The 16,028-nt window shown below is 41.7% G+C and overlaps 1 protein-coding gene across 1 annotated transcript in view; it reads right to left on the reverse strand.

Moving 5' to 3' along the window:
- Positions 1 to 16,028, reverse strand: part of lrba (LPS responsive beige-like anchor protein) — a 196,431-nt gene that overhangs the window by 1,777 nt on the left and 178,626 nt on the right. The window contains exons 51-56 of the mRNA XM_039799595.1: positions 13,580 to 13,645; positions 11,750 to 11,905; positions 9,174 to 9,341; positions 4,946 to 5,047; positions 4,624 to 4,820; positions 690 to 841 (exon numbers count right to left, since the gene is read on the reverse strand). Coding sequence (XP_039655529.1) covers positions 690 to 841; positions 4,624 to 4,820; positions 4,946 to 5,047; positions 9,174 to 9,341; positions 11,750 to 11,905; positions 13,580 to 13,645 — 841 coding nt within the window. The remainder of the gene's footprint in view (positions 1 to 689; positions 842 to 4,623; positions 4,821 to 4,945; positions 5,048 to 9,173; positions 9,342 to 11,749; positions 11,906 to 13,579; positions 13,646 to 16,028) is intronic.

Genomic DNA, 16,028 nt, shown 5'->3' on the forward strand with positions numbered 1-16,028 from the left:
TGGATTTGTTTACATTTAATTGATTAACTGTTTAGTCTAAACAATGTTATAAATTAGGGAAAATGGCCATAACCATTTTTGTTTGGCTCAACCGACAGTCCAAACCCCAAAGATATTAAAGTTACAGTGATATAAAACAAAGAATCTTTACATTTTAGGACCAAATATTAGGCATTTTTCCTTGAGAAACAATTCATCAATACAAACCGTTTCAATGATTCATCTTCTGTCGATGGACTAATCCCTTCAGTCCTTAATAATTTGTACATTTTGCTACAATATTTATGAACTTTTACCTAAGTGAAAAATGTTTTTTAGGGTAATGGAGCATTTCTTCTGACAATGGTTGTAGGCATTAATACTTTTTATTAGAGCCAGACCAATACAACAGCCCAGCTGATATTAACTTATTGTAAATATATTGTATGAGTATTGTATGTCGGCCAAGAAGTATTAAGAAATTGCAGTACAGAAAATCCAAAAAAACAGCGAGGACTGACAAACTCTACATGTTGCATTCACAAAAAACCCCTGAAAATAATGGATCCTTATCATAATGTTATGTGTTTATGCACAAACAAAAACCAGCTGCCTTTAAATAACTATCAGATTTTTTACACTCAAATATTGAACGTATCGGCCTATTATTGGCTGGGCTGTGCTTTCTTTGTGTGGATGTGTTTTGTTACCTTTGGTCATGCGACATGGTCATAGAGCGGATTCCTGCGTCACAGCCTGGGTAGGTGAACAGCTGTTTGAGGTCGTGGACCTGCCACACAGACACTACACCTCCATCTCCGCCTGTCAGCAGATACTGGCCATCCCGACTCAGATACATGGCCTGGCGAAGAGGGAAAGAGAACTAGTTCAGTTTTTAATGAGCTTGACAATTGCCTGTTCACTCTTTGGTTTCGGGACGTTCCGGATCCTTACAGCTTTTACAGTAAGATGTCAGATTTCTGGGGTGGCCTATGGCTCACCCAGTAGAGCGTGCGCCCCACGTAGGCCGAGTCTATTGCAGCGGCCCGGGGTTCAAATCCCTTTGCTCCGTGTCATTCCCACTCTTTCTCTCTCCCCCTTTTCCTGTCTATCCACCTTCACTATCGAATAAAGGGAAAAGCCCCAAAAAATAGTCTTAAAAAATGATGTGAGATGACTCCGCGACGTCATTGCCTGACTTGTTTGATCATCGGTTACCGGTCCTTCAATCAAACAACCTAGCAGCAAAGCTATCCAACCTGGAACCACATGCATAAATAGTCTCCGAATAGGACTGGTGATCTGGGACCAGTTTATCTCTTAAGCCAAAGTACAGCTCAGCGCCGCCATCCTTAGGGGCTTTCTGTACACAGACCCTGACTGGCAACAAAGATGGCTCCCCACAGTGAGGCTCAAAGATTTACTCGTCTCATCTGCTTTTCCTGCAAACTGTAACAGCTGAATGGTTCCCTCGGGAATCAGACGTACACAAATCAAGTCTCGTGTTGGAGTTTATTATGGGCACAGTGCATAGTGGAAGCTGAAACCGAAAGAGTCAGGAGCATCAATCAGCAAGTAACGGTAGCCGATGAAATGACGAGGCAGAATGTGAGTTCTAAAAGCAGCAAATGACACTAATTTAGAGCTTCCCTCGTTTGTGGTTTAATGACACCGAATTCGTCCGTCTCTTAACTGCGGCCGCTTTGCTGCGATTCAGCGTCAATCACCAGCAGCATGTGTGTTGAATCAGGCCCACATTAAATGGAAAAATGAAACTTAAACTTCAGTTTGGAAGTTGGAACAAGTCATTTTCAGGAACTTGACTTGGTAAGGAAAACATAAATAACCCTTCAAGAGCTGTACACAGTGGACGGACGGAGAAAGAGTGCAGCCTAAATTAGGCAAATGTTTTGTATAAAAAGAGTTTGTGGAATTTCCTACCACACAAGCTCGGTTTCTCATTCTCATCACGCACCCACTTAAAGATAGGCACCAGACTAGCATTTGAAGGCGCTCGCACAGACGGGCACAGACAAAACGATGCACTCGCATGCTGCACGCTGGCAGGAGGCCTCGAGAATCAATCCAGCCTAAATTGCCACGTTAGATCAACATCCAAGATGGCTGGGAATGGAGCGTGACTGAGTGCGGCGCGGGTCTGATTTGTGTGGTGTGGGTCTGTTTTGTGTGTACAGTAATTGTCTTCTGTATCAACATTCAGAGCTAATCTGACAACAATGATAAAGATAATGCTCAATTCAGCCAATCATGATCAATGCACTTAGACTGAAGTACAGTGCAAACGAGTACACGGGGAAAAATTGTGAACCATTATACCTGCCATAAAAGTGGCAAGCTTTTATTGAAAAACTGGAAATTGAGAGCAGCTTTGATGGGATTTTTGGCCACTTGGGGGCAGCAGAAGAAGATGAAAACGCAACATTGACGTATTATCACCTTTATAGTTGTTATAGTGAACATGTTAGTGTCTTATTTACACAACCAGCTGACATAACATTAGCATTCATTGGGAGTCGTATTTACATCCACATGATGTTTTAAGTCCAATGTCTACTCTCCTTTTAGCTCTGCTTCGCCATCAACTAACTTCTCTGGAACATTTGGCTCTAGCTGCAAAATGCTTCACTTTATTAGGTAGTTGCTCTCTTTGTCTGCTGTTTGATGCTCGGAAAGTAGCATGCAGTGGGCTTTTTCAAAGCTTTTTTTGTTGCAAACAACTGCCTGATGCGGAAGGAAACAAGGGCTGAGAGTGAACCAACAGTAAGGTTGTGGGCCGTAAAACCAAGACAACGAGCTGAAAGACACTAAGCTGCTCTGTAGAGCTGAGGGGAACTGCAGAAGCACTCCTCCAGCGACCCCTTTTACGGAGTTACAGGCAGTCATTGGATCCTCTGTTAATATAAAAATATTCACTAGTGCACCTTTAAATTTGATGAGAGACTTCATAAGCTTGTTGTTTCTCAGAAATATTCTGCAAGAACAGATGACATACTACACAAGTACCAAAAAAAGAAAGAATATAAGAGCAGTTACTGTGTTGCATTAATGCACCTGTGTATCTACTAATGGAGTCCATGACCTGACTGAAGCCCAGCAGGAGGCAGGAGAGCTGGCAGACATGTCAGCCTGGCCAGGTAGGAGGCTGCAGACAGACATTATAAATCAGTCCTCTGCCACTGGGCGGTCACACAAGATGGCCGATGGCTCTGTGGGAGCTAAGATGGCTACCCGGGCTCAGATGACTAAAAAATGACTCCAGCAGAAACACATGCACTTTTAATGCCCATATTTCCTACTTCTTTTGGGGAACAGTGGGTGGATTTTGAGGCTGGGGAAGGTAAAAAGTTTAATTTATGGTGCTGTTAATCCCCCCCCCCCCGTTACACGGACGAAGGCAGTGAAAAAACTGCTGGAATGGTTACACTGTCTGAGTTATACTAGTACTTAAAAGACTAATCCATTCAGTATGGCTTCTGTCACTCGATTCTGCTATTAGACTAGGATGCCGACTGTTAGCCTGTCATCTAACCTCTGACTCCAGACCCCTATAAATTTACAGTGCAAACATTCGCTCTCTTTCCAGTCTTACTCTCTCTTTCTAAGTGGATACTGCAGGCCAGGACAAACACTTATTTATCCTGGAGTCGTACCGTGCAGAGGTTTCGAGGCCTGAGAAGATTGATTCTGGTATGTACATGAGTGCACTAAATACTGTTTTGAGTCTCAGACCAGGGAGGGTGGAGCTAAGGGGGGTTGAGACTCTCACAGCCTCACTCCAAGATGTTAGGATTTCCCTAATGCCATCTGACATGGCTGGAATTTACAACAGCAGAGGAGAGCTGACAAGGCCGGCAGTGGCCCACACTGTTCCCAAGTCACAGCTTCACTGCTTTAGAAGGAACTCTGGCAAACTCCACAAGCATCTAAAGCTATCATTAGTTTCTCTTAAAGACACAATAAAGTATTCTGCAACCTGCAAACTGAACACTTGCAACGTTCCCAGTGATGTTAATACAATCAATCAGCATTTGTCGGTGTGTGTGCTCATTAATCACGTCTTTTACAAGTTACATTTGTGGCTTTGTGTGGGAGCAGGCTGGTTGGCAGGTTAGGAGCCAGTGGGCATGAGAGGTTTCTTAATAGGAAACAGGCGTGCGGCTGTCTGTCAGAGCTAGCTTACATTTCCCAGGCCAAACCGGAAACAAAGGGTCAGGAAACCAAAGGCAGTAGCTGCTATCTTGTGTCACTCTGACCACGAGGGAGGAAATGTGGGAAATGGGGAATGTGTCGTCTTGCGCTGGAGGATGGTTAATGGTGTTGGTGTCCAGAGCTGACCACTCCTCTGGAATGTTGTCTACCACCGCCGCCCGACGCAATTTGACCTGACAACAGGGCCGTGGATCAAAAGGACCATTTCCTCTGGTGTATGCGTGTGAAAGGGAATAAAAAGAGATGTGAAGCCGCAGTTTGCCCCGAGGCGTGCAGACCCTTTACCTTTCTCAAATTCCCAACCGTAAGAAAGCCTTTAATCAGTAAGAGGACATTATACACTGATGTGGTGCAGACACACATGTGCAAGTGCACATTCGCATGCATGCTCACGCAGATATTCAATTTCATCACCTTGATGCTGTCTTCCACCTCCATGTGTCCGAGCAGTTTGCCGTTGATGCTGAAGCGACAGAACTGCCCCTTGTCGTAGTAGATCACGCAGTGTCCTTCAGTGGAGGATTGGATGAGACGAGGCCGCAGGCAGCGCTCGGGGCCCTCCAGGGTCCGCAGAAGGTCCCCATTCATGGAATGGATCAGACAAGGACCCTCTGAGCAAACATAACATTATAAATCAAGTTAGAAAAGCAGGGTGATTATTTCACTCTAGTCAGTGTAGTTGTGTTGTTAGATAGACATTTTGGACATATTAATAAAGACGGACAGACAATCTCACCTTTGCAGCCACTGATGACGAGACCCAGCTCTGCACACACACTCGCACACGTCACTTCACAGTCATGGCCCGTTAAGATGGCCCGCGGTGTGGTAAACTCTGCTAGGATAAAAGAAACAAAATAGGTATGTCTATTACAGACAACAGCGTCACAAAAAGATGCATTACTACTTTTGGTCACCTGAGGGAGCAAAATGCAAAGAATTCTAATAGACTCATTGCTTAAAGCACCAGTCAATGCTGAGTAACAGAATAACTTTTTAACATTAAACTTCAACATTAGAAGATGAAGGAAATTTATTCCAGTAAAAAAATGCATTGTTGTACATTATGAACAGCCAAATAAAAACCCAGGCAAAACAAGCAATAATGTATGGAACTAAAAATAAAACCATGTCAAAAGATCAGCTCAGAAGAAATTTGTTAGATGGGTTTCTATATAGAAGTACAGTATATGTACAGTAGCTTGTTGCAGAGGCTTTGAGCCTTTTATCCTGCACATACATTTCTGCCCTCATTCACTCTCCTTTTCTAGCACTTGTCACCCTCTGCCTCTCCCTATCTTTAAAACCTTCTCCCCCTGACTGCCTTCACTGGATCCAGATGTTTCTGCACTAGAGAGAGAGAGAGAGAGAGAGAGAGAGAGAGAGAGAGAGAGAGAGAGAGAGAGAGAGAGAGCGCCAGAGGGAATAAGAGTAAGCTAAGGTCCAAGTCATAAAGTTTGTGTGATTTTGTTTTGTTTCGAGCTGTCTGGGAGAGCGACAAAACAAAATTACCTTTTACTTCTCCGTCTGTCTTCTCTGTCTGCGAGCACATGCACACTAGCATGGACTTTGTTGGAATTTTATATTTAATCTTTTTTTTTTTAAATGTAGATTGATTAATTGCAGGCAGATGCTGTATGCACTGTGTGTGTGTGTGTGTGTGTGTGTGTGTGTGTGTGTGTGTGTGTGTGTGTGTGTGTGTGTGTGTGTGTGTGTGTGTGCATGTAGTGACCAGTAGTAGCATCCCCGAACTGGAGTGTGGGGTTCATTAGGGTTTCATGTCTCACAGAGGGGGGTCTTGACTTTAATGACCCCGTCTTCTTCTTTGCTGTCACAGGGCAGTTCAGCCCAAAATGAGGAACACAGGGCAATAACACTCAGTACATGATTCATGTTTAAATGCTTTGTGAAACTATTCCCCTAAAAATATATGTATGTCAACCCCAAACTGCTCCACAGCATTGTAGTTTCAGTAAAATTGTTTCTAATATAATTCATTTCTTACAATAAATGCCAGTGATATGTAATGCTTTTTCAGCAGTTTTGAAAGAAGTGCAGTTTCTTGCTGACTTGGCCAAACTATTCAGAGTTTGTTAAAGCAGTTTCTCCCGTTAATTCAATTATACGACATAAAACTCAACGCAGGTTCACTAATAAGATATAAGTCTTCTCCCAAAAGCCTCAGCTTCTGTTAATCCTTAATTAGATTTACTGTAGCAGAAAGACTCTATACCGACCATACTGCTCACTGAAGCCAACTAGAGGACAAGCTCAGTCGGCTAAACTCTGGTCACACCAGGTCGACAGCCTCAACGTCTACATTTCATTTAGTTAACTGGCTAACATCCTCAACGTCACTAAAAGCAAACTTATGACCTATAAGCTCGTGGATTAAAGCATGATGTTGGGTTTTGCTCAGAGAAGATCAATAAAGCTGATATATTGGTGTATCAGTTAACCTTTTCAGCCTCTGCCTGCCTGTTGGTTTGAATTAGCGCCACATCTGATTACAATCTTATACCTGTATATGACTGGAGCTGGGACACTGAGGAGGGTATCAGCTATCTAGACGTGTGTGTATGTGTGTGTTGGATCCAAAAGCCAACTCAACTTTGGATCCCATTTATATATTAGCCAGATTTCTCATCACCTTTCTATATGTAATATAGCTGCAAAAATCTTTAGTATTACAATGTATTTGAATGTCAATAATTGAGTTTTTGTCATTTAGGACATTTGTTGTTGCAAGCTAAACCTCAATAAGAGAAGAAAGAGAATTTCAGATTTGATACTAGATCCAGACTCAATTAAATGTCATTCAACCACAAACCTATATGTACGTGTGTGTGTGTGATAAATATAATGATAAATGCATGTTGGTGTGCGTATATTACCATTTTGTGCACCTGAGAACTATTATATCTATACACCGAAAGATAACCAATTTACAGTTATTCTCAAACATCGATGCTGATTTTACCGCTAAAGAGAGTATTTTAATCTTCAGTGTGGACTTAATTTGAAAGAAAAAAAACAAAAAAAACTAAAGGAGTTCTCAATGTACTGTTTCCCCACTGTGGCCAGCAGATGGCACTGGTGTCTGTGGAATCTCTGCTTCTGTGCACGACAACAACATCTGCCTGTAGCAGGGACCAAGTGTGCATAGGTCAATGTGTACATGTGCATATCAGCCATTCAAATGCATTTGTGTCAAGCTTATGAAGTGTGCGAGATGTTCACAGGGCATTATGCATGAGAAGGAATGTGTGTGAATGCAGTGTATGTGGAGACTTTAGCTTGAAAGTGTTTAATTTTTGGAAGAGGAATAAAGAAAAAGTCTGCTGTCTGTATGCATTTTATTGGTGTGTGTGTGTGTGTGTGTGTGTGTGTGTGTGTGTGTGTGTGTGTGTGTGTGTGTGTGTGTGTGTGTGTGTGTGTGTGTGTGTGTGTGTGTGTGTGTCAAAGCTTCATGTCTGGGAGAGCTTCCTGCGGTCTGGGGCAATGGTGCATCACATTGTGGTGGTGAAGGGTTGGGATGACGACTGCTTTGTCTGCTCCTCTAGCTACAGCGTGGTAACTGCACTGAGCTGACTGAGGTTATACTGACACACACATGCATGCTTACATAAGAACATGTACAGCACATGCACTGGTACATACGTACACACAAAACCCTTTTAGGCATGTAATAATTCCATAAAGCAATCCAAATACAGCCGATTCTTAGAAAATATGTAGTTACATTGTTTTACTCAGGACACGAAGTACGGTCATTTTTTTGTGTCACTTAATCTAAAACATCATGTAACCTTGCAACATGCATTATTTATCCCATAAGGAAATGCAAATTTGAGGATGATTAAAATAAGGCTCTAAAAGGAGTCAGTGTTGCTGAAACGTCAGCTAATAGAATAAAATCTACGCAGCATATCCATCCCTGTAAAGTGCCCATACTTTTTGTCATGTTGTTACGTTTTTTGTTAAGTAAAATAAAACGATCCAAAAGAGAAAAACACGATATAAAAATGAGAGCAGAAAATGAAAATGTGGTTCATGTTTTTCAACTCACAAAAGCATTTATCCTTTTCTTACCAAACATTTGAAAATCCCTGTGAATTAACGTGGTATAATGAAGGAATAAGAAAATATTTTTCTTGATTCCAACATCCCACATCAGTGTATATGAGGTAAGTGACAAACAATAGTCTACACTGTCTTCCAAATCAAAAACCAATGTGGCTTATTAACCAAATCACAATTTGTCATAAATTTCAGCCCATTTGTAATGGATCACTTAACAACAATCTAAGCTGACCAAATTAGCACCGAGCAGGCTAAGGGCTGAGCAATGTGTGTGCGATGCTTTGATCATGGCTAATGCCATATGTTATGGTAACGTAAGAGAAGCCCATGACATTTTTCACTTTTATCGACTAGCGTGACCCCGTGGCCCTCGGATGGTGGTGAACTTTCATGTGCTGGCCGACGACCCCCAACATCACATTTAACGTCTCTAAGTGGCCCTCACTTTCACTCACATTAAAGACAGATTTGCGCGTGCGCGCGCACACACACACACACACACACACACACGCACACACACACAAACACACACACACACACACACAAACACACACACACACACACACACTATCTGGTCTCACGGAAACTCACACACAATCTCAAACACATTATCGAAAGCTGTTCCTGCTGCAACAGTGCTGCGAAATCCAATCTGTATTCAGGAGGCCTGGCCTGGTCAGACGAAACTAGTTGTTACTTTACAGAGGGAGGCCGTAAATCACACAGTCACAACTGTCTGGGAGAGAGAGCACTCAGAGAATACCCGTGTGTGTGTGTGTGTGTGTGTGTGTGTGTGTGTGTGTGTGTGTGTGTGTGTGTGTGTGTGTGTGTGTGTGTGTGTTGCGCTCGTCACATTCAGGCTGGTTTGCCTGTGTACTTACTGCCTGGACTCTCTCCAATGCTGTTGTGCTTTCCGTTCCAGTACCACAGCAGCAGGGTGGCATCTCTGGAGCCTGACAGGACGTAGCAGTCTCCTCCAATGTACGACTCCGAGCGAGCCAGACACGTCACCACGTCACGATGCCCAAACACTATCTGAGTCAGTTTGCCTGCAAAAGCACACAAGTACACGCACAAGAATCAGTATTATTATAGGCATTGTCTTTAAACAAGAAAGTAATGAAAAATAGATTAGAACATTTGAACAATACATTATAAGATATGGTTGTTATTTCATATTGCACCTGAATAACAAAAAATGAGGATAAATGTATTGCTACGTGTAGTTCTTTGGAGTTCCCCGCAATGTGTTTGTTGATCATCAGTCTGCTTGGCTAGTAGTTCTACAAGATCCACACAAGGTCAGACATGTACTAATTCCCAGACAAGAACAAATATTTGTTCCAACTCTTGTGGTATGAGTGTGTGTGCCTGTGCACATGCAGTGCGCTCCATGTGTATATATAAAGGGGCTAATTGCTGTCAGATTTCCAGACTTCAGCTCCACTGTCTAGCTGTCTAATGCTCATTACGCTCCTCATAGTGTGACCTCTGCAGTCAAACAGTGGATCGTTTGCAACACATGACATTTCTGCCTGGGTGTCAAAATCACTGTCCATCGCATAATTAAGCTGTACCTCACTGCAAACATGAGGGTTGTTATGAAACTGGGCGTGTCACTGACTAAACTTCCAAAGAAGAACAGAGACATCAAAGATATAAAATGTTTGACATCTTTATAAACACTGAAAATAATTAATGATGGCTGCAGCAATAATGGCTACCATGCTCGCTCTCACACACACACACACACACACACACACACACACACACACACAGACAAATCAAATTGGCTGTGTGTGCACGCAGGCGTATGTGTTTTGTGCACGTGTTCCAATCAAGTTTTGTAATTGATAAAATCCCTCAGTTCTTTAACCTGGGGGCTTTAGGGACCTCGGTGGCAGCTGTTGAGCGTGTGCGATTAAACTGTGTTCACGTTCCAGTCGCACACCCCGGTGGCAGTCACACAATAGAGCTATCTCTGTACTCCCATCCCTCCTTCCCTCCCTCCTCCATTAAAGGCAGGGAGGCCCTGGCCTATAGAAATTAAATCAGAGAGTGTTGTATAGATGTGTGTAGGGTTCTGAATGGGGTATCAGGAGAAGAGTTGAGGAGCCGGGTATAGAGATGAAGCTTCAGACAGTTTCATTTAGGACCCCTGACCTGATGGTGTGTGTGTGTAAGTATATGTAGCAAGTCAGTGGAATTGAGTCATACACAATGCTACTGTGAAAATATATATATATATATATATATATATATATATAGTATACTGAGGTACTCACTATTTATGCAATAGATTTTTCATCAATTACTGTAATTAGAAAAATCCAAAACTTCACCGCAATGGCTTTAAACTGAAACAGAGTTTTGTGCTACAATTGAAAGCATCTTAAAGTAACGAAAACAGACTTCAGGTATATTCAACTTCAATACAGCACACATGCCATGAACTGGCAAAAAATAAGAATGGAAAATAAAGAGAGCCCTACTGTAGTGAGAAATCGTGTAAATGTATTCAGCTACAATACAATGCAGCACAGTACAGTAAAGCAGAGCACACCATCCATGGCATAGCAAACAGCTGAGACTGTATACTGTATTGTTTACAGTACTGAGAATCTAAAGTCTAGGGTACTGGCGGCTGCTAGAGGCTGAAATGTTCATTGCACGTCACAGTTTAAAAGTGTTGGACAAAACCAAAATAATGATGATACTGATGATCTGTTGCGTCTTTCTGTCTAGAGCCTTACTAGCAGTGGAGCTAAAAAAAAAAAAAAAAAAGAAAAAAAGTTTGTCCTGAGGATGGTGCTAGAGGAAAGGCCATGTGGTTTGTTAACATTCACCCCTTTAATAGCATGAATGTGTTCATAAAATTTCATGGCAATATTTGCTTATGAGACATCTTATGTTCAGAGTTGACATTTTGGCTTGATGGTAAAAAGAGTAAAGGACAAATATTTCATCTTCTGGGTAGTATGAATGTGCTCAATAAATTTCATGACCATGTGCCCATTAGATTTTGATATTAGTGCAAAAATACACCCTGATGTGGCTCATGGGTTTCCTGCTATTATGTGCCAGAGACCAAGCAGACCGTTGTTTTTTGGGCCAGAGACTTTTGGGTAAATTTATTCTGTTCCAACCAAAAAGTGTAATGCATTTGTACAGTTTCATTTAGGATTTGGTCAGCTCAGAGAGTGAGACATAAAAACATTGAAGCAAAGATCTCAAGCCAAGAGTTTAGTGGCAGAGAATATGTGCATGTTAAGACTCCAAACTGATTTACACAAATTATACAGTGACAACAAAATGGTTGCCTTATTTTGACAAAGATACATATGAAGTTACATGCATGTAAATCTAGGACAAAATTGTGTACCCAAACAGAACAACGTTTTGTGATCCTGAGGAAATGAGGGCTGAAGTGGAGAAGTGTACCATTATTATACAGTACCTGAGTCAGTGGAGTAAACCCGGAAGCTCTTGTCCCAAAAGCCGCACAGAAGGATGAAGCGGTTGTCGGCTGTGATGACGAAACACTGTGAGCTGATCTGAATGCTTTGGTCCAGCAGGTCTGAGATCTGACGACGATGACTGCCCACGTTATTGGCTGGAGAGGAGAGAGGAATACAAAGAAAATGAGCTCATACAAACGTACAGATGTGCACAGAAATATTAAATCTATGACCAGGCACACAGTTTACGGTTTACATGTATCAGCTACTTTCAAAGTGCTCACACTCCAATGCACCACCACATAAGTTTCAGCGCACGATGCAAAGAAGATTTGTGAGAGAATACATAAAACATCCTGGATGTTAAGTTTACGGGACTTCACATTTTTCCGTGAGAGTCGAAGAGTAATGATAGAGCGAGGACAAAATATGCACACCACTCAAAGTAGAACACACACTGCAAATTCATCTTGGTTGTGTAATTTAGCCAATGGTTGGTTGGAAAGCAAATTTATTGACGATCTCTCTTCCGTAAGTGGTACGTTTTGTTTCTTTTCTAGATAGATATGTCCACTGGGAAGTATTTCCTATTTGGTGGGGTCACAAGCGCTGGAGAACAGGTGTCCGAGAAGACTGTCGAGCATGGAAACTGAGATAGTCCAGCATACCTGCTACAACCAATAATTCAACCCATTTCTAACATTTCCCAAAGCCATAGATGGCTCAACCTCAATTTACTGTGTTTAGCTCAGAGTCCTCCTGGAATGCAAACAGTGTAAATATATTACTGACAAGCACAGAAATCCCCTCTACCTCCCCCGAAACACAAACACAAAAATATATTATTTAGTACATTGTTTATGCTTTAGTGTTAGAAACAAAAATATTAAAGTATTATAGTATACAAATTTGTCTGAAAAGTGTGCTTTCAGTGACAAATGACAAACTTTAGAGCGCTCATAAAAACATGCAATATAAATACTGATGCACAGACAGAGATTTCATGTATTACTCCTGTAAAGAGGGGCAGTAAAGGAGAGAAATATTGTACGTGCAGATAAAGATGAATATGTGAGACTAAACCCTGGTTATTTTCAGTAGTCAAGTGTTTGGAGAAGAAAAAAGAAAATGTGTGGAAATGGTCTGTTGAGACTAAGAGTGACCACAACATTCACAGAAAAAGAACCGCCTCCCTTGCAGATGTGCGTAAGATCGTGCAAGGCTGCAGCAAAGCGGCGGAGGCGAAGGTGGGAGCAGATAGAAGTGGCTCGTCTCTCCCTGCTCCAACAGTGCATCCCATACATCACTGCGGCTCGGCACTCTTCTCCTGCTCATCAACAAGTCGTGAAGGATGAGAGGCGCCCATATTGTCCTGACAGCCGTCCGCCGTGCATTCTCAATCACACATTATTACCGCATTCATATTCATTTCCATTGACACGCGTCCTTTCCCTCCGCTCAAATTAAACCAAAGAGGATGCAGAAAGGGAGGGAGGGAAGGGACGATTGAGAGGGAGAAAGAGGGGGAGTTGATGATGAAATGCCGGCCTAGGCCACAGCTCATTGCATTCCAATTTGCATGCAAATGGCCTAGTGTGAGAGCAGGGCCTATATCATGAGGAGTGAACTGGGGCAGAGGCTGAGAAACAACTCTAATCTACTGTCCAGGGACACACCGCTGCAGACTGCCATGAGTCACCAAGATGCCAGCAGGATTCATACACAAACCCACAAAAAAAAAAAAATCATTTTCATGCATATATAAACTTACACTATGTAAAGAATATGCATGTGTGTGGACTCTTTTACAGTCATAAATGACAGCATACCTATCAGAGGGTCAATTTCCACAGGAAGTTGGTACTGCTGGTCCTGCACCGTTGAGCTCTGATGACCTGACAGAGAAGAAGACAGATTGGATTAATATTGTAATCATGTGGCCTTGCGAAGTAGATGCTGGCTTTCAGTTCATTATAACCACACTGAAAATTATAACCATATAGTCACAGTGTCACCTGCTGACCAAAGAGTTATCCCGCAAATTAAACATCAATTATGTCACAGAGCTACCAAGGCCACAGTAAAAAAAAATACAACTCTTTATGCCATCTACATGCTACAAACCACAATTCTTTGCTCAACCAAGTCCCTTTAGCTTATTTTGGTAAACAGATTCAAAACATAGCGCAACAGATTTATCTGTATTCAAGTGTAAAAGCAAGAATTAAAATAGCATTTCTTTCAGCCTTTTGGCAAAGAATGCTGCTCACATAGTTTAAAGCTACAGTGTGTAGTTTCTGCCGCCCCCACGAGGAATTCTAAGTAATGACAACAAAATTGCCGCCGCGTCCAGATGATACAAGTCTTCCGTGATTGCACACACGCCCCCACCCCTCCTCCATGCAGTTGCTAGTAGCCAAGGAGGACACCGAGGATTTAAAAAAACAGACTCTTCAGAAGAGGTAATTATCTTCACTTGAGCTTCTGTGCGGGAAAGTCACCGGATGACACAATCTTCTGAACACAGCTAAACTGAGAAATACAGAGAGAGTTGTGTGGAGCTGATAGTCTTAATTAGCTTTGTAGAAACTGATTTGGCGATGGCTTGAATGTAACGGACGTTTATTAATATCAAAAAGTTACGCACTCAAGCTTTAATGTCGTGATGCAACTTACGATTCTTTTTATTACCAATCAACAGCTTACATTTTTTATTGATTAAGCAATTAATTATTCAGACTATAAAATGTCTGACTACAGAACAAAATGCCACAATCACAATTTTCCAGAGCCTAAGTTGACGTCTTCAAATGGCTTGTGTTTTCTGACAAACAGATCCAAAACCCAAAAGACAGAGTTATAATGATATAAGACAGAAAAGTAGCAAATCCTTTTTAATGTATGAGACTCCTCTGAGCAGGACTGCAACTATTAATTATATGACATCCGAAGATTATTTTTGTGATTAAGTGATTCAGTTTCTAAAATGTCAGATACTGAAAAATGTCTCTCATTGCTCATTTTGTCAGATCAACATTCCAAACATCAATACTATTCAATTTACAACAATTAGTTAAGTTAAATCTTTGTTAAACTTTTGAGAATGTGACAAACCATTACTTTTACCAAAGTGTTGATTAACAACAGTATGTACATTGTCCATTAGCTGCATCTTCTCCAGAGGCAAAAGATAAAATGTGAATGTCTGCAGCACTGTGTTGTTTACGACATGCTCATGAACAAATGCTTCATGTTTATTGTTGGCATGCCCCCTGTTGAGAAGAATTTACAACATGCACATCCTTCCATTCTTATCTTTTATCTGCTCCAACAGCCACACAAAGACTCCAGTAAATCCTGACAATTAATGAACTACTTCTGAACAGCACACATCTTGTTTTTATACTAGCTAACTAAACCAATTAGGTTAATCAGTCTGGTCTGTGGTGCGCATGGATGAGGTTGTATTGTAGTGAAAAACCGATCAGTCTTCATCCTCATAAATTCAGAGATATCAAATTTAATGTTTCTTCCAGGGGCCGGATGGATGTTGAGTAAATAAGGTTTTGTGAAGTGAGAGGCTGATGTATGGAGGTGGACGTGAGACCTAATGCTGGCTGCTGCATGTGTCACATTTGATACTGCTATCCAGTAGACACAGTCAACTGTCTCCCAAATCAACGTCCATCCTATAGAGACGAGACAGGTCAATTCTTGACTTGGGTGAATTAGACTACGAGTATGGAGGAGAGATGAACCAAGATAATGTGAAAAATGATTCTGTGGCAGCAAAAGATGGTATGTACTGGTCTAAAATACCCAATGAGGTTAATATGATGCAGAATCACAATGGCGGAAAATTGCAGAACAAATTCATTCAATACGATATGATACAATATACTTTATTGTCCCTTTAGGGAAATTTGTTTTGGATGCCAAGCTGCACACATAAATAATGCCTTGACAATTATAAACAAAACAATAGAGCACCAGTAGCAGTCACAACTAAAAATTGCATTGCACAAATCCTGTGGTAAAAACATATTGCACGTCATATCTATTTCCCTCCTCCCCTCCCCCAGCAAAACACCATGAAAATATTGCACACTCTACTGCCTCAAGCAGCATTTTTTAAAAGTTTAACAGAGGTAGGAACAAGAGTTTTTAAAACGATTAAGTTTACAGTGAGGGACTCAGTAGCGCCTGCCAGAGGGCAAGAGCTCATATTCTGTGTGGAGGATATGTGATGGGTCAGTATCACTATCCTCTGAGCCTGCC

Source organism: Perca fluviatilis, chromosome 1 (genome assembly GCF_010015445.1).
Source record: "Perca fluviatilis chromosome 1, GENO_Pfluv_1.0, whole genome shotgun sequence".
Lineage (NCBI taxonomy): Eukaryota > Metazoa > Chordata > Actinopteri > Perciformes > Percidae > Perca > Perca fluviatilis.